The sequence below is a fragment of the Pongo abelii genome, chromosome X (assembly GCF_028885655.2).
Source record: "Pongo abelii isolate AG06213 chromosome X, NHGRI_mPonAbe1-v2.0_pri, whole genome shotgun sequence".
Lineage (NCBI taxonomy): Eukaryota > Metazoa > Chordata > Mammalia > Primates > Hominidae > Pongo > Pongo abelii.
Window position 1 is genome coordinate 91848019 of NC_072008.2, and position 22189 is coordinate 91870207.

At 35.5% G+C, this 22189-nt stretch overlaps 1 protein-coding gene across 6 annotated transcripts in view; it reads left to right on the forward strand.

Moving 5' to 3' along the window:
• Positions 1-22189, forward strand: part of DACH2 (dachshund family transcription factor 2) — a 672286-nt gene that overhangs the window by 209862 nt on the left and 440235 nt on the right. For 3 of the 6 annotated variants that reach the window (XM_054544811.1, XM_002831855.3, XM_054544813.1), the window contains exon 2: positions 13654-13692. The exons of the other annotated variants lie outside the window; for them this stretch is intronic. In XM_054544811.1, the coding sequence (XP_054400786.1) occupies positions 13654-13692 (39 nt within the window). The remainder of the gene's footprint in view (positions 1-13653; positions 13693-22189) is intronic. 6 annotated transcript variants of the gene reach the window in all.

A 22189-nucleotide genomic window follows, 5' to 3' on the forward strand; every position in this document is an offset into this window, starting at 1 on the left:
ATTTGTAATTTTAAATATCTGCCTCTGGTCTCTTAATTGGTAAGGAACATGGATTTTATTTTATTTTAAAATAGATTTTAAATAGATTTCAAAATAGATTTATTTATCTTATTTTAAAATATTTTATTTTAGACTATTTTAAAATATTTTATTTTACTATATTTTATTTATTTTAAAATTCTTGTCAGGGATTAAGTCAGGAGATGAATATAAGGGTTTTAATGGACTTTCAAATCGGTAATCCTCTTCATTCCCATTTTTGATTCCCAGTAATACATTAAGAGCATGTCCAGGCCAAGATTCCTTTGCTCTGACCCTGCTTGATTGTCTTCATCTACAGCTACACTAAACCAGATAGGGTTGTCAGAATGATCAATTGGCAAATGAACTCATTTTCTTAGAAACAGCTTAGCTGAGTTCTACTTACAGAATTGCTTTTCACATCTAATTTAAGCTTAATTAGACCAATTTGCCAAATGTTAGAAGAAGTTAAGGTATAATTCAAATAAATTTTATAGCATTATTTATTTTCATGAATAGCTTTATAATGAATCTATATTTTTACCAATCAATAATTCAGTATATTTGCTGCCATCAATAAGTTTGGACTTATAAAGTTTCTGATAAATTTTGGCTACTCAGAGAAAGTTTACTCAGATTCTAGAACACCATGGCTGTTCTTATACAAATCATGTGTCATAATTAATTATGTTAATCAGCACTGCAAAGTAGAAATACATTCTCAAAATATGTTTTATAAAAATAACCTTAAAGACTGTACAGTGATGATTTTGAATAAGGGTAAAGTGTCTCTTCACAAGGTCAACATTCATCTCAGTTGACAAATATTTACTGATGACTACTGCATGCCAGCATTGTGTGGGCTGATGGAATGAAACAGCAAATATAAAGCCTAACCTACTATCTCATGGAGATTACAGTGTCATTGGAAAAGTAGACCTAAAACAAGTAAATAGGTAAAATAATTACACATTGTGATAAGTGCTAGGAAGGAAACATCATTTTAATGAGCAATTCAGGGTTGGAAGTTGACACCAAGTTCTCCACATAGGCAGTAAACTAGGAAGTAAGCCAGTTTACTACTGTCTCAGTGTGATATCAAACCATCAAACACAAAGTTAGCTAAAAGCTGATAAAGCAGTAATTGTGTCCAATGTTTTAAGGGCTGCAGAGTATATCTACCATAAATGTTTTGTTTGGCTTCTGAAGCATTTCTTTAGTGTTTTCTGTGAGTCATTCTGAACACACAATAGCAGGACATGATCATCGACTGGAAGACATGAAATATAAATAGTGTAATGGTGCTGAAAAATCCCTTGCTGGAGGCTGGCTAGAACCCCTATGCAGATCAAAGCACACAATTCAAAGGTCACCCATGATGTCTAGCCAAACCTACAAACATGAATGGCAAGACTGAAAGATAAAAAATTTCCAACAGAAACATTGTAGACAAAGATGACATAGCATTAAGTAATCTAAAATTTATGAACGTTTTGGGGAATTTTAACGTTTAAAGCTTTATACGACAGAAATGATTTCAGGCAAATTAGCTAATAATCAAAGTTTATGTATGTGACCGATATTTACTGAATTTGAATATGTGGAAGAATATCATTGAAAATACTAGTTGGTATACATTCATAGTACCACTAAAGGTATTTAATGGGCATCATCCTTGGTGGTACATATATTCATATATCACACATATTGAAACACTTATTGTTGTACCATGAGAAGAGCAAATTATTCTATTTTTTAAAATGAACATTGCCTTGAAAAAGATATTTGATGCTGTGAACAGTAATCCTATTTTTGATATTCTTTGTTTTGGTAGGACATATGAGAAATATCATTGAAACTGCTGAGGCTACTCGGACAGGACCAACAAAATATTGTTTGTATAAAGGATCATCTGTCAGAGACAATTTACATAGGGTCTTGCATTCTTTGAGTTATATTGACACTCTATGTTAATACAAGAGTGTATATATATATAACCAAAAATCCTATCTCCTACAAACAAACTAGTAAAAAAATTCCATAGGCCCATTTATCTTCACCATCACCCCATCCCATATTCAATTTTTTTTCTTTTTCCTCTTGACTCTGACTTTAAATCTCACTGATTTTTTAAAAGACTCAAGTGTGTGCACCAAAATTTATCAGAAGCAGCAAATACTTAATATAACCAAAGTTTTTGTCATTCCCAAATAATTACAGGAAAAAAAATTCTGAGAGGAAGCAAATGGTCAGTTTTAATTGTCTGGGCCTTGCTTCAGAAAATCATGTGCTTGGAGAATTAACAGACAAAGCATTTGTTTGGATGCCTCCTACAAACTTAAATAGGCCTGAAATATACAGGCTATTAAATTTATACCTTTAAAATAAGGATATCTTCAGGTTTTTTTTCTGTTAATATATATGTTTGCCAAACATTTTTCAGGATTCCTAAAGTGATTAAATGGCTTTAAACCAGCTGCTGTGGAGCAAGTGTTGTTATATAAGATGCATAAAGTTATCATCTAAGAGTGAGGAAAGACCTTTAAAATTTCCAACAGTGGAAATGCAACAGTTAACATGATTTGGTCATATCTTCAAAGATAACTTTTAAAAGTTTTACCAGCACATATTTATTGGCAATTTATCCCCTACTGATGATGTCTGATGGGAGGTGGGGAGGCATTGCTTGACTTATACTTCATTTATTTATTACGTTTTATTAGCAAATAGACATTTTGTTTATTGTATTGGGCCAGAAAAATAAATTGCATGACTAAAAGATGTTACCTGTGTAAGGGGCAACCGAAACTTAATTTAGTAGTCCCCAAATATGGCAGTATATGTCAACAGCTGACTTCCATTTCAAAGCATAGGGAACATTTTTATTGATCTTTTAGAATTTTAAATATGTAGCTTCTACTCTGAATGATATTGTATCTGTGAGCGTAATCAGAATTTGTTTTTTTTTCCTTTTATTATTATTATGATTATTATTATTATTATTATACTTTAGGTTTTATGGTACATGTGCCCAATGTGCAGGTAAGTTACATATGTATACACGTGCCATGCTGGTGCGCTGCACCCACCAACTCGTCATCTAGCATTAGGTATATCTCCCAATGCTATCCCTCCCCCCTCCCCCCAACCCACAACAGTCCCCGAAGTGTGATGTTCCCCTTCCTGTGTCCATGTGTTCGCATTGTTCAATTCCCACCTATGAGTCAGAATATGCAGTGTTTGGTTTTTTGTTCTTGCGATAGTTTACTGAGAATGATGATTTCCAATTTCATCCATGTCCCTACAAAGGACATGAACTCATCATTTTTTATGGCTGCATAATATTCCATGGTGTATATGTGCCACATTTTCTTAATCCAGTCTATCATTGTTGGACATTTGGGTTGGTTCCAAGTCTTTGCTATTGTGAATAATGTGGCAATAAACATACGTGTGCATGTGTCTTTATAGCAGCATGATTTATAGTCCTTTGGGTATATACCCAGTAATGGGATGGCTGGGTTGAATGGAATTTCTAGTTCTAGATCCCTGAGGAATCGCCACACTGACTTCCACAAGGGTTGAACTAGTTTACAGTCCCACCAACAGTGTAAAAGTGTTCCTATTTCTCCACATCCTCTCCAGCACCTGTTGTTTCCTGACTTTTTAATGATCGCCATTCTAACTGGTGTGAGATGGTATCTCATTGTGGTTTTGATTTGCATTTCTCTGATGGCCAGTGATGGTGAGCATTTTTTCATGTGTTTTTTGGCTGCATAAATGTCTTCTTTTGAGAAGTGTCTGTTCATGTCCTTTGCCCACTTTTTGATGGGGTTGTTTGTTTTTTTCTTGTAAATTTGTTGGAGTTCATTGTAGATTCTGGATATTAGCCCTTTGTCAGATGAGTAGGTTGCGAAAATTTTCTCCCATTTTGGAGGTTGCCTGTTCACTCTGATGGTAGTTTCCTTTGCTGTGCAGAAGCTCTTTAGTTTAATTAAATCCCATTTGTCAATTTTGGCTTTTGTTGCCATTGCTTTTGGTGTTTTAGACATGAAGTCCTTGCCCATGCCTATGTCCTGAATGGTATTGCCTAGGTTTTCTTCTAGGGTTTTTATGGTTTTAGGTCTAACATTTAAGTCTTTAATCCATCTTGAATTGATTTTTGTATAAGGTGTAAGGAAGGGATCCAGTTTCAGCTTTCTACATATGGCTAGCCAGTTTTCCCAGCACCATTTATTAAATAGGGAATCCTTTCCCCATTTCTTGTTTTTCTCAGGTTTGTCAAAGATCAGATGGTTGTAGATATGTGGCATTATTTCTGACGGCTCTGTTCTGTTCCATTGATCTATATCTCTGTTTTGGTACCAGTACCATGCTGTTTTGGTGACTGTAGCCTTGTAGTATAGTTTGAAGTCAGGTAGTGTGATGCCTCCAGCTTTGTTCTTTTGGCTTAGGATTGACTTGGCGATGCGGGCTCTTTTTTGGTTCCATATGAACTTTAAAGTAGTTTTTTCCAATTCTGTGAAGAAAGTCATTGGTAGCTTGATGGGGATGGCATTGAATCTGTAAATTACCTTGGGAAGGATGGCCATTTTCATGATATTGATTCTTCCTACCCATGAGCATGGAATGTTCTTCCATTTGTTTGTATCCTCTTTTATTTCCTTGAGCAGTGGTTTGTAGTTCTCCTTGAAGAGGTCTTTCACATCCCTTGTAAGTTGGATTCCTAGGTATTTTATTCTCTTTGAAGCAATTGTGAATGGGAGTTCACTCATGGTTTGGCTCTCTGTTTGTCTGTTATTGATGTATAAGAATGCTTGTGATTTTTGCACATTGATTTTGTATCCTGAGACTTTGCTGAAGTTGCTTATCAGCTTAAGGAGATTTTGGGCTGAGACAATGGGGTTTTCTAGATATACTATGATGTCATCTGCAAACAGGGACAATTTGACTTCCTCTTTTCCTAATTGAATACCCTTGATTTCCTTCTCCTGCCTAATTGCCCTGGCCAGAACTTCCAACACTATGTTGAATAGAAGTGGCAAGAGAGGGCATCCCTGTCTTGTGCCAGTTTTCAAAGGAATGCTTCCAGTTTTTGCCCATTCAGTATGATATTGGCTGTGGGTTTGTCATAAATAGCTCTTATTATTTTGAGATACGTCCCATCAATTCCTAATTTATTGAGAGTTTTTAGCATGAAGGGTTGTTGAATTTTGTCAAAGGCCTTTTCTGCATCTATTGAGATAATCATGTGGTTTTTGTCTTTGGTTCTGTTTATATGCTGGATTACATTTATTGATTTGTGTATATTGAACCAGCCTTGCATCCCAGGGATGAAGCCCACTTGATCATGGTGGATAAGCTTTTTGATGTGCTGCTGGATTCTGTTTGCCAGTATTTTATTGAGGATTTTTGCATCAATGTTCATCAAGGATATTTGTCTAAAATTCTCTTTTTTGGTTGTGTCTCTGCCAGGCTTTGGTATCAGGATGATGCTGGCCTCATAAAATGAGTTAGGGAGGATTCCCTCTTTTTCTATTGATTGGAATAGTTTCAGAAGGAATGGTACCAGCTCCTCCTTGTACCTCTGGTAGAATTCGGCTGTGAACCCATCTGGTCCTGGACTTTTTTTGGTTGGTAAGCTATTGATTATTGCCACAATTTCAGCTCCTGTTATTGGTCTATTCAGAGATTCAACTTCTTCTTGGTTTAGTCTTGGGAGGGTGTATGTGTTGAGGAATTTATCCATTTCTTCTAGATTTTCTAGTTTATTTGCATAGAGGTGTTTGTAATATTCTCTGATGGTAGTTTGTATTTCTGTGGGATCGGTGGTGATATCCCCTTTATCATTTTTTATTGCATCTATTTGATTCTTCTCTCTTTTTTTCTTTATTAATCTTGCTAGCGGTCTATCAATTTTGTTGATCCTTTCAAAAAACCAGCTCCTGGATTCATTGATTTTTTGAAGGATTTTTTGTGTCTCTATTTCCTTCAGTTCTGCTCTGATTTTAGTTATTTCTTGCCTTCTGCTAGCTTTTGAATGTGTTTGCTCTTGCTTTTCTAGTTCTTTTAATTGTGATGTTAGGGTGTCAATTTTGGATCTTTCCTGCTTTCTCCTGTGGGCATTTAGTGATATAAATTTCCCTCTACACACTGCTTTGAATGCATCCCAGAGATTCTGGTATGTTGTGTCTTGGTTCTCGTTGGTTTCAAAGAACATCTTTATTTCTGCCTTCATTTCGTTATGTACCCAGTAGTCATTCAGGAGCAGGTTGTTCAGTTTCCACGTAGTTGAGCGGTTTTGAGTGAGATTCTTAGTCCTGAGTTCTAGCTTGATTGCACTGTGATCTGAGAGATAGTTTGTTACAATTTCTATTCTTTTACATTTATTGAGGAGAGCTTTACTTCCAAGGATATGGTCAATTTTGGAATAGGTGTGGTGTGGTGCTGAAAAAAATGTATATTCTGTTGATTTGGGGTGGAGAGTTCTGTAGATGTCTATTAGGTCTGCTTGGTGCAGAGCTGAGTTCAATTCCTGGGTATCCTTGTTGACTTTCTGTCTCGTTGATCTGTCTAATGTTGACAGTGGGGTGTTAAAGTCTCCCATTATTAATGTGTGGGAGTCTAAGTCTCTTTGTAGGTCACTCAGGACTTGCTTTATGAATCTGGGTGCTCCTGTATTGGGTGCATATATATTTAGGATAGTTAGCTCTTCTTGTTGAATTAAACCCTTTACCATTATGTAATGGCCTTCTTTGTCTCTTTTGATCTTTGTTGGTTTAAAGTCTGTTTTATCAGAGACTAGGATTGCAACCCCTGCCTTTTTTTGTTTTCCATTTGCTTGGTAGATCTTCCTCCATCCTTTTATTTTGAGCCTATGTGTGTCTCTGCACGTGAGATGGGTTTCCTGAATACAGCACACTGATGGGTCTTGAGTCTTTATCCAATTTGCCAGTCTGTGTCTTTTAATTGGAGCATTTAGTCCATTTACATTTAAAGTTAATATTGTTATGTGTGAATTTGATCCTGTCATTATGATGTTAGCTGGATATTTTGCTCGTTAGTTGATGCAGTCTCTTCCTAGTCTCAATGGTCTTTACATTTCAGTATGATTTTGCAGTGGCTGGTACCGGTTGTGCCTTTCCATGTTTAGCGCTTCCTTCAAGAGCTCTTTTAGGGCAGGCCTGGTGGTGACAAAATCTCTCAGCATTTGCTTGTCTGTAAAGTATTTTATTTCTCCTTCACTTATGAGGCTTAGTTTGGCAGGATATGAAATTCTGGGTTGAAAATTCTTTTCTTTAAGAATGTTGAATATTGGCCCCCACTCTCTTCTGGTTTTTAGGGTTTCTGCCGAGAGATCCACTGTTAGTCTGATGGGCTTCCCTTTGATGGTAACCCGTCCTTTCTCTCTGGCTGCCCTTAACATTTTTTCCTTCATTTCAACTTTGGTGAATCTGACAATTATGTGTCTTGGAGTTGCTCTTCTCGAAGAGTATCTTTGTGGCGTTCTCTGTATTTCCTGAATCTGAATGTTGGCCTGCCTTGCTAGATTGGGGAAGTTCTCCTGGATAATATCCTGCAGAGTGTTTTCCAACTTGTTTCCATTCTCCCCGTCACTTTCAGGTACACCAATCAGACGTAGATTTGGTCTTTTCACATAGTCCCACATTTCTTGGAGGCTTTGCTCGTTTCTTTTTATTCTTTTTTCTCTAAACTTCCCTTCTCGCTTCATTTCATTCATTTCATCTTCCAGGGCTGATACCCTTTCTTCCATTTGATCGCATCGGCTCCTGAGGCTTCTGCATTCTTCACGTAGTTCTCGAGCCTTGGTTTTCAGCTCCATCAGCTCCTTTAAGCACTTCTCTGTATTGGTTATTCTAGTTATACATTCTTCTAAATTGTTTTCAAAGTTTTCAACTTCTTTGCCTTTGGTTTGAATATCCTCCCGTAGCTCGGAGTAATTTGATCGTCTGAAGCCTTCTTCTCTCAGCTCGTCAAAGTCATTCTCCGTCCAGCTTTGTTCCGTTGCTGGTGAGGAACTGCGTTCCTTTGGAGGAGGAGAGGTACTCTGGTTTTTAGAGTTTCCAGTTTTTCTGCTCTGTTTTTTCCCCCTCTTTGTGGTTTTATCTACTTTTGGTCTTTGATGATGGTGATGTACAGATGGGTTTTTGGTGTGGATGTCCTTTCTGTTAGTTTTCCTTCTAACAGACAGAACCCTCAGCTGCAGGTCTGTTGGAGTACCTGGCCGGCCGTGTGAGGTGTCAGTCTGCCCCTGCTGGGGGGTGCCTCCCAGCTAGGCTGCTCGGGGGTCAGGGGTCAGGGACCCACTTGAGGAGGCAGTCAGCCCGTTCTCAGATCTCCAGCTGCTTGCTGGGAGAACCACTGCTCTCCTCAAAGCTGTCAGACAGGGACATTTAAGTCTGCAGAGGTTACTGCTGTCTTTTTGTTTGTCTGTGCCCTGCCCCCAGAGGTGGAGCCTACAGAGGCAGGCAGGCCACCTTGAGCTGTGGTGGGCTCCACCCAGTTCAAGCTTCCAGGCTGCTTTGTTTACCTAAGCGAGCCTGGGCAATGGCGGGTGCCCCTCCCCCAGCCTCGCTGCCGACTTGCTGTTTGATCTCAGACTGCTGTGCTAGCAATCAGCGAGACTCCGTGGGCGTAGGACCCTCTGAGCCAGGTGCGGGCTATACTCTCCTGGGGCACCGTTTCCTAAGCCCGTCGGAAAAGCAAGGTATTCGGGTGGGAGTGGCCCGATTTTCCAGGTGCCGTCTGTCACCCCTGGAAGGGGAACTCCCTGACCCCTTGCGCTTCCCGAGTGAGGCAATGCCTCATCCCTGCTTCGGCTGGCTCACGGTGCGCTCACCCACTAACCTGCGCCCACTGTCTGGCACTCCCTAGTGAGATGAACACGGTACCTCAGATGGAAATGCAGAAATCACCCGTCTCTGCGTGGCTCGCGCTGGGAGCTGTAGACCGGAGCTGTTCCTTTTCCCAGAATTTGTTTCTTATTTAATCTATGTTTATCTGATGCAACTTGCTTTAGGTGCTATTCTATTTATAGGTATGTCAACTTCAAAGGTCAAAGGCTTATCTTTCTTCATTAATAAAAGTACATATGACTTTTTTTAGGTTGATAGATGATTTAGCACTCTTAGTGCACCTTCAGTCAATACCTTACACACACATGGAAGTTTTCAGAAATCCCATACTTTCTTTAGGGAAATTGATTAATTTTGGGTAAATTACACCTATAACCCTTAAAATAGCAGCCATAAAATTCATATTCTGCCTGGGACCTTGGAAATAACACAAATTCAACATAAATTCATTAACAGGGCCAGGTACAAGGTCATAAGAAATTGTGGGAACTGTGGGGAACAGTAGAGTGCATGCTCTTTCTATGGGGTAGCCATTGCTAATCTACTTTATCTAGTTGTGCCAAACCAGTAAGAATGTGAAACCAGTATTGCCAGATCTCTCTTTTTAGTAAAAATTTCAACCTTATTTTAGATTTGGGAGTACATTATTTTAGATTTGGGGGGTACGTGTGCAAGTTTGTTACATGGGTATATTGCGTGTTGCTGAGGTTTGAGGTGTGAATGATCCTGTCACTCAGAGAGCATAGTACCTAACAGGCAATTTTTCAGCCCTTGCTCCTCTTTCCTCTCCCCTACTTCTAGTAGTCCCCAATGTCTATTGTTGCCATCTTTATGTCCATGTGTACCCAGTGTTTAGCTCCCACTTGTAAGTGAGAAGATGCAGTATATGGTTTTCTGTCCCTGTGTTAATTCTCTTAGGATAATCGCCTCCAGCTGCTTCCATGTTGCTGCAAAGGACATGATTTTGTTCTTTTTTATGGCTGTGTAATATTCCATGGTATACGTGTACCACATTTTCTTTATTCAATTCCCTGTTGCTAGGCACTTGGGTTGATTCCATGTCTTTGCTATTATGAGTAGTGCTGTGATGAACATACGAGTCCATGTGTATTTTTGGTAGAAAAATTTATTTTCCTCTGGTATGTGCCCAGTAATGACATTGCTGAGTCAAATGGTAGTTTTTTTTTAAGTTCTTTGAGAAATCCCCAAAGTGCTTTCCACAGTGGCTGAACTAATTTACATTCCTACCAAGAGTGTATAAGCACATTGAAATTCAGATTTTATGTAAAATGTTTTGATTTTTAAAGCTCTGTACAGAAAGATCACTGGCTTAGAGATCAAGGGAGCCACAAATCTTCTCTCTTCTACTATCTAAATATATATGTAATGTTTATCAACCTTATTATGTCCCCATGAGGATAAAACAGGTATGACAGTCTTTGGGAGGACATTAAAGAAGTGGTTCTCTAATATACAGTAGAGGAAGCAGGATTAAAAATGTAGGGGCAGTAGCTGTCATTCAGGTCAGTATATTGGGTGATCTGACACTAACTTCCTCTGTGACTTTTGCCAAATAATTGAACATCTCAGGGGAAAATTTCCTTGTCTGTTGAATGGTGGTGGTGGTGGTAGGTGGTTAACCAAAGCAGTTCAGGCACCCCCATTGTATCACATAGGAAAAGGAAAAGCTGCACTAATGAAAGGATATAAGAGAATTGCTCCCTTTTTCCTTCTACTATACATTAGCAGTTTCACTGAAGTTTTTTAGAATCCAGTTTGAAATCCATTGCAGTAGATAATTCCAAAAGTTGACTGTATCTTTAAAATGCTCTGTTTGAAGTACTTTCCTTTGTTTGAAGAATCGGTGAAAGGAACAGTCTCTTTAGTTTACTTCACATCAGAGGCTGAACATAATATGTGATATTAGGTAGTGATTTTTAAATTTATCCTAAAAAGGACCTAAATACTTAAATTAAAAGATCCTGACATTTTAACTGGACTCCTTATTATGTGGTATTTTATTGCCTCTTGTCATGTGTCTCGCATGCTGTTTCTCTATATTATTAAATGAGATTCTGTGGGCTAAATTTAGGTTTCAAAAGTGAGAATATCACATCTCTGATTCTTATACTAAACTGACTGCAATCAAAGATGAGCACGCTGGGTAGCAATCACTGTCGTTAACTTTGTTGAGCTTCACATTCACATGCCCAAAGTTGGAAGAATCAAAGTATGAAAATTTATTTATCAGTGGTACAGGGTAAAAATGACCTTGACTAATTCTAAATAAAGCCAGCTCTCAATTATTAACTTCTTGGGTCTCAGCCAGAATAGAATCACCTTCTAGTCATAACTTGTGCATATGGGAAGGCTCTCTCTACAGTAAGGTTAATCAATGTCCTAATGTGGTACAATCATGATGATGATTAGAACTAGTGAGTTGTGTAGAGAACCCTCACTACTTACCACCATATGTTGTAAAACCTCAGTTGCTAATAGTTCTGTTGGTGGTAGTTGTATACTGTGTATTGTATCTGCCACAATGTTCTTGACTGTGTGTAACCCTTGTTTTGTTAGTGGCTTTATAAGAATGTGAACATATGTTATGTCAGCCACAAAGACACATTTTAGTAAATTTCAGGCCTTTTCATCATGACTTTTGTTTCATAGCCAGAATCAGAAGTGGAGAGGGGCAGCAAAAAGAAAACTTTAGTAGACAAAGAGGAAATAGAAGGAATACAAAACATTTTGGGCCAACTCCAGGGAACCCAGCTGACTTTTTTTCACCTTATAACCTATTCTGTACTGAGCTAATAATATTAGTATCATCATCTGCTTATTCAATAAAGTTTTCCAAAATGTTGATTATTTGGCAAAGTATAAGGAAAACTAAAATTAATTAATTGATATCACTAAAAAGAACAAATTCAGAAGTATAGAAGTCACATTTTACTTAGAATGTCAAAAACAAAATATATCTATTTAAATTGTAGGCCTTAAAATCCTAGAGTTATTGCTAGTTTGTTAAGCACTATTGTAAAGTACATTCCTTACATTGGACAAGATAAATGAGAAATTTTCAAATATCAAGGTAAACTCCTAATTTTCTAAGTAAGTTTTAAATTGTTAATAAAAGGACAGTTAACTCATGGGTGTTTATATATTCATTGAATAATTCTAACACGAATGTTTCTGTAGTCAATGATTTCAGAGTCTAAGTTTAACTAACCCATGAAACTCATGCCATAGGAGATGTAAATGATTTTGATTTTGGTGAGGATTAGTATAATTATATATATATATTTATTTATATAGTATAATTATATATATTATACTATATATATATATATATATATATATATATATATAGCGATAGCCAAAAAAGTTTGTTGAGCTTAGAAAGTTTTATTGTTAAAAAAGAGAGGGATCTTTGGTAAAATTGAAAAAATGCCCTCAAATCCAGTCATATATAGCCCATTAAAATAAGGAAGGATGCATTATCACTGACTTGGTGTGTATGATTATATTTTATTTAAGAAAAGTGTCACCTCAGAAGAGGTTGGGTGAGTGAGTTGTAAAGCAAAATCAAATAGATATGGCAGTGGAGTGACAGAACGTAAGAGTAGGTGAAAAAAGGCTCACCTTCACTCTTACCTCCTCTCCCCAGCAACCCCAGATATATTTTGATTTTTTTTTTAGAAAGCTCTCTACAGACTTTGAGCAGAGAAGCAGTTGCTTTTCAAAAGCAAACAAAACCAAACCAAACAGATGATATTTTTGTTTTTGTTCAACAAAAAGATGATGAATTAACCACATATATTTGTAGTGGGCATTATAGGAAGGTTCCCATTTCTGTATTACTAAGAAGTACATTAAGGGCTAAAAGAACCACATTATAGTCCTCACAGTTTTTTTTGCATGTCATTTTAGATTTCACTGTTCTTTTATTAAAGGATTGGAGAACACTGAGAGTTACTGCACTGCTGGAAAGAATAATTATTTTGTTAACAAGGCTAATTATGTGTTGTTTAAAATGGATCTCTTTTGTATGTGTTTAATTTCTTTTGTGTGGATGTATGTATGACTGTGTGTGTGTATGTGTGTGTGTGTGTGTGTGAATGTGCATGTGTAACCCTTGTGAGGAAGATGTAAGATAATTCAGTATGCTCCAGAAAAATGTATAAAGTGATCTGTCGGAGACCAATGGCTCCATGTTTAGGAAATAAGCACAACATTGATATTGGCTTACTTTCATCATCCTGATGGCCAAATAAAAGATGAGAGAAAATTAGAAAGGGATTTTTCCCTCCAAAATGTTGGAATACCTAATGGGATGGGAAGGAAGGCTCTGAGAGAGAGGGAAAAGATATAATATTGCTGATTTTTTTTGGAATTGTTACGACCCAAGGCCACTTTCTTCAACAGAAATCTATAACCTTATTTCCTTGTCTTCATATATGGAAAAGCCCTAAACCACATGACATTTCACATTATTCTTTAGTCAATGGGGATTATACTAGAAATGTGCTAACATTATTCATATATTTAAAACACTAATAGCAATTCAGGCTTCCTTACCTTCTATGTGCTCTTCCCTGCTGGTGTTTCATTGTGTGTAACCTATCTAAAATTTCTGCAGAATTTAGGAAGATGTTTTGTGAAATATAATAAAGCCTTGCTTAATTGGAAGCTAACTAACCGGAACTCTCAATTAACCAGTTTTATTTATTTATTTTCTGCTACACTCTCCTTTTAGAAGGAAGAGGCAAATGACAAGAAAACAAGCTGTTAACAGGTATTTATGTATTTATTTTTTAAAAATCAAATTCCTGAGAATGTCCTGGAGCCTGTACAGATTCAGCCACACTTTCATAATCTTGTTCCCTGTACTATACTCACTAAGGTAGGAAAGTAGAGCCATTTAAAATTTTCAGCAGCAAATGCTGAATCTTGCTTAATCCTCAGTTCATTAGAAAAAATGAAATCCAAAGAGTGAATTACAATCTGTCCATCCAGTTGGAGGTTATAAAGCAGAAGTCAGAGAAAGGCTGCAAGGTTGGTTGGGGTTGAGTGAACATCACTGACATAAAAACTTTGACAGCTATGTAAAATAATGGGGAAGTTATTCAGATGTCCACCCGCCCCTTTGTTCTGGAATGCTTAGGAAGGTACATTCACTTTTGCAGGGCAGCACAGGCTATTAAGTGTGCTACAACGATAATGGAAAAGAATCTGGCTTTCTAATCTTCTGAGTCATTCTAAGCGTTAGGCACAGATATGTGTTGTAGGCATGTTAGAAGTTCTAAAACATTTAAATTATTTTCTTCTAATATATTTTAAACAAATATTTGGAAGTCTAAGAAGATTTATACTTGAAACCTCTTAAAATATCTATGAAAATCTTAGTAAAAGGGCAATCAGAGATAATATATTGTTCCAGGCCTCAGACATTTTAGGTTGTAGTGGTGAAAAGAACACACAGTGACTCAGAGACAAGGGCCAAGGGGGGGAGCCCATGATCCTAAAATATATTTTGATAGTTCCTGTCAGTAGTGCCCCTCTTCCACACTTCTTTCTCAGGTTACATTAACTTTTGGTGATTTTTTTTTTTTGCCCCTTTCTTTAGGGCTGCCCTTGATGCAGGCTTTATCCATATTTTTCTATAAGAAAAATGTCATGGAGGTGTAGGGGAGATGAGGACTACACCATGGATTTATCCTGGATTTTCAACATACAAAATAAAACATCACTATGGTGGTGTTTCTAGTATTTGTGACATTTTCTATATTAAAAGTTAGTTTTACATGTCATGCACACTAAATAATACCCAAGTGACCTGAAGCAGTGGATGTGCCTCCTTAAGTGCCAAACTTTCTATTAGACAATGATATCAATGCTGGGGAGACTAAAACCCACTAGATTTTATTAATGACTGAGTTTAACTGTAAAATAGTAAATGGATTATGTTTTGAGTCTAGGCTTGGATATTGAAAGTGTTTCCAATTTTATATGAATGCAATTGAATTCAGGCATTGAAACTGGCTTTCACTGTATTTTTGATTTTCTAGTAAAATGACAAGCAAATTAAGCAAGTTCTTTCTTCATTAAATATAGCAGCAATTTATAACTATATAGATTTATTTCTGGATTATCAAAACATACTTTTCATATGTACATATATATATAATATTTTTACATTTATTGCAATCAGAGAAAAACCATGAAGTGTTTTTGAAAGTATATGTATCAAGTCACTCACATAAACTATAGAGAAACCAGGAGAGTCGCAAACTCTAATGCCTACTGAGGCAAGGCTGGTAACATAAATGAAAGACTACAAGCAATATAGAGTGGTGGGGACTATGGTGAACCAGGGAGTATATATTCTTTTCCAAAGTGGTGGCTATTACTCAGTTTGGCTGATTATTACCATGTGGGAATGCAGGCTCAGTGTTGTTAAGATCTGACTTTTTTAAGAGAAGCTGGGAATTACGATTTTTCCATGAAATTCTCCAATTCTTAAATGTTGGTAACTAACTCAATAAAAAGCAAAACAAAACAAAAAAAGCAACACTGCACAGGCAAAACAAAATCCATCTGGGGTCAGGATATAGCCCATGGGCTGTCGGTTTGCGACCTCTGCTCTAAATTGTGAGACCTCAAGATATTGCAATTGCAAAAAGAATCACAGTTTGTTATAAATGCACCTAAAGCCTTTCTTTGGTCATGGAAAATTCATATAAGGTGAATAAATAACCAGTGGGAGTGCTTACAAATAATTATTCTGGTACTCAGAATGGTGGTTATGCACTTTGTGGGTTTTATTTTTTACTACTTCAAAATAGGCAATATAGTTTTTCCTTCAAGTGATTTGAAAATTAAAATTAAATTAGTATTTTTTTGCTTTCATGTTATCAGTGAAATGCAGTATGAAACTGATTATTACTGCCATGTCCACAAAAGAATACTTAAGTATAGTTCTCATCACATAACATAATTAAGGTTTCTATTTAAAGTCCAATTTATTTTGTTTTAATAAGAAGAAAGCCATGTGTATAACATGTGTTGTTTTATTTTAAATTGGCTTGCCTTTAAACAAATTCCCAATTCCATCTAGCGAAATTCCTTTATTTTTACAAATGGTTAAAATAAGAAATAAAAGAAATGTAAGCAGTTAACACAACAAAACTTCATTTGAACTTTTGATAGGCATTGGCAAAGATAAAACAAAGTTGGTCATCTGAGATTTTATTAAAAGGTAACTGTTTGACTGATCTGAGACTCTGCTTGTTTGTCTGTCCTGCCATGGACCTTAGCACATAATCCCACTGTGCTACAATGTTTTTGACATCTGTATGCCCCCTTCATCACTGGCAATCCAAAAGCATATTTGTCTAAAAAGGAAACAATTAAATTCCAATCTCTCTAGAAAAAAAAAAAAGAAAGAAAAAGAGAAAGAAAAACACCCCACTGTTAAACCTGCTTTAATGGTCACAATGATTTGTACCATAAATCCTTAGTGAGGATGGTAAATTAACATTTTCATTTCTGATGAGAAAGTCGAGAACTTTAAAAAGAAAAGTAAAAAAAAGAAAGAGAAAGAATTGAAGGCATTATCTCAAATCCTAAATAAACTAGAAAAAATCTCATTCCTTGACAAATCATTCTAGTTCCAGATTTAACACAAACACACGTAAAAGATGAGAAATTGTTGAGTAACTGGTCAACACATATGACAATGTGCAAAATAGCTGATGTTTACTTAAATAAAATTTGGGTAGACAGTGCTGCCCTTTCCAGATCATCAGCTAGCTTTGACCACAAGTAATCTGTTACATGATTGGGATGCAATATGTTTAAATATACTAATTAATGAAACTTATTTACTAAAACTCTAATAATTAAGGATCTTTAGTTAAGTGGTTAATCCTCAAAGGTAGAGAATTTAAGAAATGAGTGATTATTTGATGCATTTGACCAGCATAGACATATAAATAAGATAATTCAGGATAAAATATTGATGAACAATTAATCCTCTTTTTTTGCCAAGACATAATAATATTTAACATTTATCAAATGTGAGTTCAGCTGATTTTCACATATTAGTTCTTTTAATCACCATAACAACTCTATAAGATAGGTGCTGCAATTATAATCGTTGTCTTACAGTTGGTGGTACTGAGTCACAGAGAAGGTTAAATGATTTACCCAAGGACATACAGCCTATAAATACTAGGGACAGCATTTGAATCAAAGCAGTCTAGTTTCAAAGCTCATATGCCTTGGGCCAATATATTTTATAACCGGCCAAATGGAATCAGACTAATTAGAAAAACACCTCATTTACTATTATATATTAAATGACTTATTGAAAAATGACATTTCCATTCAGAAATCAAGTTTGGTAGCATCATTTTGATAGTGTAATAAGTTAGCAAGATTAATTATAAAATAGTTCAGATAGAGCAGGAAGAAAAAATAAGGACACAGCAGGAAATACTGAGAAAAACTTGTGGATCAATATTCAGGTCTACATTTTGCTACACTTAATCCACAGTTTAATTTGAAAAATTGTATCTGAAAAAAATTTGTATCTGTGAAACATTAATATTATGACTAACAATAATCTCCTTTTTACTCCACAAATGAAAGATGACCACTAATCCTAAAATCAGTGTGTATCGTTGCTGTGTCTTTTTAAAATTATGTGTGTATTTATACACAAACAGTATACAATGTTGATTTTTGTGTTTTTTTTTATTTTTGTGTTTTAAGATGTATCAAACTGGTGTGATATCATACTATTCTTTTTAAGTATTTTTACATTATGTTTTTGAGATTTATCCATATTGATATATATAAATCTAGTTCACTTATTTTTTAATTGTCCGTTATACTACCTTGTATAACACAATTTGATAATTCTTTCCTATATCCATAGGTTGATAATTAGGTTGTTTCCAATTTTTTGTTGGAAACTGTGCTGCAATGGACATGTCTTGCACCCATATGGGAGTATTTCCCTAGGATATCAGCCTAGAAGTGCAATTTCTAGGTTGTGGGCTATGTGTGTCTTCAACTTTAATGGTTACTGCCAAATTGTTCTCCAAAGCTGTTCTGATTTACTCTCCTACCAGCAATATACAAGAGGTCCCATTTCCTCACATTATTGCCAGTGTAGTAGATATTTTTAATGAACGATCTGTTTGAAGAAAAAATAATTCTTTTTATTCTCTTATGATTATACACATACATATGAAATATTGATTCTGATCACTTAGCACAGATAACAATGTTTACAGATACTATTTTTGTCATTATTCTTCATCATAAAACATATGTAATTAAGATAAGGATTAAAGATACTATTTTAAATTTGTAAAGTATTGTCTAGGTTACAAGCACTTTCCCATAAACTTTCATTTGACGAGACAGTATGGTATAACAGCAAGAGCTCTGGGGAAAAAAAGAGTCATAAGGCCATGGACTTAACTCTGCACATAAATCTGTGGCTTTGGACCTCAGTTGCTGCATCTTTTAAGTTACAGTATTAGACTAAACAATCTGTTAGATAAATAGTATATGCTTTGATCTATGATACATATCTTCCCTTTTCCTTGAAGCTATAATTTACTTATTGTGCATAAAACATAAGGAGAAAATTGAATTTGGTCAATTTGTGAAAATTGTTGTAACACTCTCTCTGGCTCAGTTAATAAGATCATAACTTGACCGTCATTGTATTTACATTTCTTCTAATTCAAGGACAGTTAGGGGTGGATGGTGGAAGAGAAGACGTGACACATGATTTTGAATTCATGTTCAGTTTTTCCCATTTCAAAGCGTCACATTCTAAATGCTGAAATAAAAAACAATGAAAGCTCAACAACTATTTGTTTTGACTTTGTGTTTGCTTTCAAGCTCTTTTTATGCACATTTCTGATTCAGAAGAAAATATTCAAGATTTTCAGCTCATTTAATGTTTGATTCCAGCAGTACTTTTATGGTGCTACACGTAACTACTTAAAGTAGAGAGAGGACTCAGGTTGACGACTCTGTATATTCTTTCTTTCTTTTCTTTTCGTTTTTTCTAAGGACACGAGCCCATGAAACAGCCTCAGGAGGTCCTGAGACACGTGCCCCCTTTATTTCTTTTTGAATAAGGGGTTAAGTAATTAGATTTTGTGTTTGGAGAGAGACTTTTTATTTGAAAGATCTGGATCTTTATCCTGAGGTTTAACACAGAACTTTCAGCTTTTCTTAGATTCTATGTGTATGGGAAAGACCACTGAGTTAGAAACCAAACTGTCTAATATTATAGGAAATTAAAGTAGAAAAGGAAATCAGTAGAAACTGATTTTATTTAAATTCTCAGAGTTGCAAATATGCTACATTCACACACACACACACACACACACACACACACACACACACACACCCTCTTACCAGCACAGAATATCTGCTATTTTCAATGACTTTTAAAAAGAAAACTTAACCTGTGAGGACATTGAACACTGGTTACGAGTGAAGCTTCTACTTATAGAAGGTGCCAGTTCTGGCAAACAAAATATAAATCAGTTAATCTCTTGTGATGAAGACATTCTTAGAGACCTTTCTTTCTATAAATAGTCCTGGGAAAATGTTTTGACTATAACATTCCTAGAAAGTGAATTGACCTCCTACAGAGTTTCAACACCAGATATTACAAGAAAATTGTGGTTCACACACTTTGTTCAAATTATCTTCAGATTAATACAATTTGCATACATATACCTAATTGTCCAAATGTAACAATAAGCCTAGAGAATCCCACTTAAGTTGCTTTGGGCCTGTTTGTTAACGGACTGTGGGGCCCATATTTAAGAGCTTTCATTGCTATTTTTGCTAATTGCCATCCTGTTTTTAGTTGAAGCATACTCTGGAAACCACTATTTTATTGTGTTGCTTCCACTAGTTCAGAGAATCAAAATCTCTGCCAAGATAATCTACAGTATTTCTGCCCAGATCCTACCTATCCTATGTGGAGATTCAACTGGGTTAGCTAATTTTTTTCATAAACACGAAATAAATCACTTAAAACACAAGCTATCTCAAAATCTTTCATACAGTTTCAAAGATGTAGGTCAGAACATTTTCAAGACAACACTTCTTGGACATATTTCACCAAGTAACTGACAAGACTATTGGGAAATTAGTACTCTCCTTAAAAAATATATTGCAGTTGCTCAGTATTTATTAAAAAACAAGAAAGGAGGAAATATGAACATTGTCATATGGCCTTTATCACCTGCATTATTCAGAAATGCTATATGTATTTGACGCGTTGATACATCTCTATTCGCAAAACCAATTGCAGTCGTTCCTTGAACTACTCCTTATTGAGTATCTCCACTTTTGTTAGTCTGAATGAAGCCTTAGCAAACAAAACTTGTTATCTTTTATCAAAAAAACGTCAAAACCATGGACACGTTTGTCTTGACCACTGACTTCAAGAATACCCATGTGCTTTGCCAAGGACGGCATCTAGATAATACTACTATAATATTACTATAAAATATTTTCTTTTATTATTGAAAACCCAGTTTGAACCTTGAGCAAGTCATTTACATGCTGTTTCTTTGGGATTACCTACATTCTTGTCCACTCTGACCTTGTAATATTTCTCACAGTTGGAATTGTAATGCAGAGTGACTAAGATAATGTTGTTTACACAGACTTTAAGTGGAGTGACATTATAGTCAAGCAAGTGTCACATCACCCAATGTGAAGGAAGACTTAATTACCATAATCCTGTGAATACTAAAATTTCTTAGCCACGTGTAGCATAATAATGTAATGTTTTGCATGTGCATTTAATAATGCAAAGGTGTCTCAGGCTGTGTGTTTCTTTAAAAATGAAAGCAAAGTGGGATTACAGAAAGAAAATAGACTTTTGAAATTGGAGGATACTTATCTGAATGTTCAGGTGAAGTCTGTCGTTTCTTTTAAACTCCAAAGAGTTGCCTAGTGATGTGAAAATGAAGGGACTGCTGAAATATCCATAAATCTATACACCAATGAGTAGGGTGACAGACCATGAATTTCTCTGGAGGGCACAGGGTAGATGTAACTAAATGACTGAGACAGGATAAAGAGGAAAGGCTCATAACCACCTATTATTTTGCAATGGGGAACATATCATTAATTTACAAAAGAGTGGTGACATTTTCTAAAATTGTATAGCCCTATTCTTAAAAGTTTGTCAGTGTAACTAATTAGTTTCTAAAATGGAGTTGATTCTAAGACCCAGTATGAATGCATTTGAAAAGGCAAGGCATTGTCCCTAAATTGGTAGGGTTTGTAATACATCTTGATGAAAGCTACAAAAATAATGTTAAGAAATAGGACTATTATGGTTTGTAGTCCTTGAAGGAATTATGCTCCATGGCAACGTGCCCTAAAGACATGTCCTGCTTTCTGTTTTTGATAACACTGAGTTTTCAATACAAAGAATTCAATTGCTCAATGGGTTCTTCTCCCAGTGTATGAGGACTCTAAAGATCTTTTGTTATTTTAGGCTATCATTGGAATTTTTGTTTTTAAACTAATGTTAATGTTCAAAAGAGGGCAAGTATAAAATGAATCAGCAATAAAATGTGAAGTTGTTTTAAGATAAATCCATTAGAAAGGTGAGATGTAAAAAATGTGTAGCTCAATCAATAGATTTATGTTAGTGATATTCATAATTTATGATTCAAAATACTGTATCAACTGAGACAGTGTTCCAGATGTTTTTAAAAATGTGCAAAAGCTATTAAAACATATAAAACATCAAACCCTGTTAATAACAGCAGCCATGCTTTACAATTAGGAGAGTTTAAAAGGATTGTGAACTGATTTATCATTATAAAATACTCTTCCAATAGAGAATACTTTTTCTGAAATATATAAACCAAATTTTCTTTGGTTTTTATTTGAACATTTTTATTTCAATTTGGACATTTTCCTTTTAGCTGGCTAGTCCTAGCCAAACAGTATATTAGTGTAACATAGTTTGTCAACAGATCTGTATTGTTTTGTTGCTTTAAAATGAAACTAGTCTAAATTACAAAAATGGTGACGTTATATGCTTTATGCTGCAAGTTTTACAAATACCCACTAAATCCCATATTAATGTTTCTAATATATTAGGTATAAAGAAGATAGTAGTTTTTATTTTTTATCATCAATTATACTTGGCATTATAGCACCCACTGTATTCAGAACATTAAGTGAAGGGATTTGGAACATCTGATTGACACATCCCATTTAAA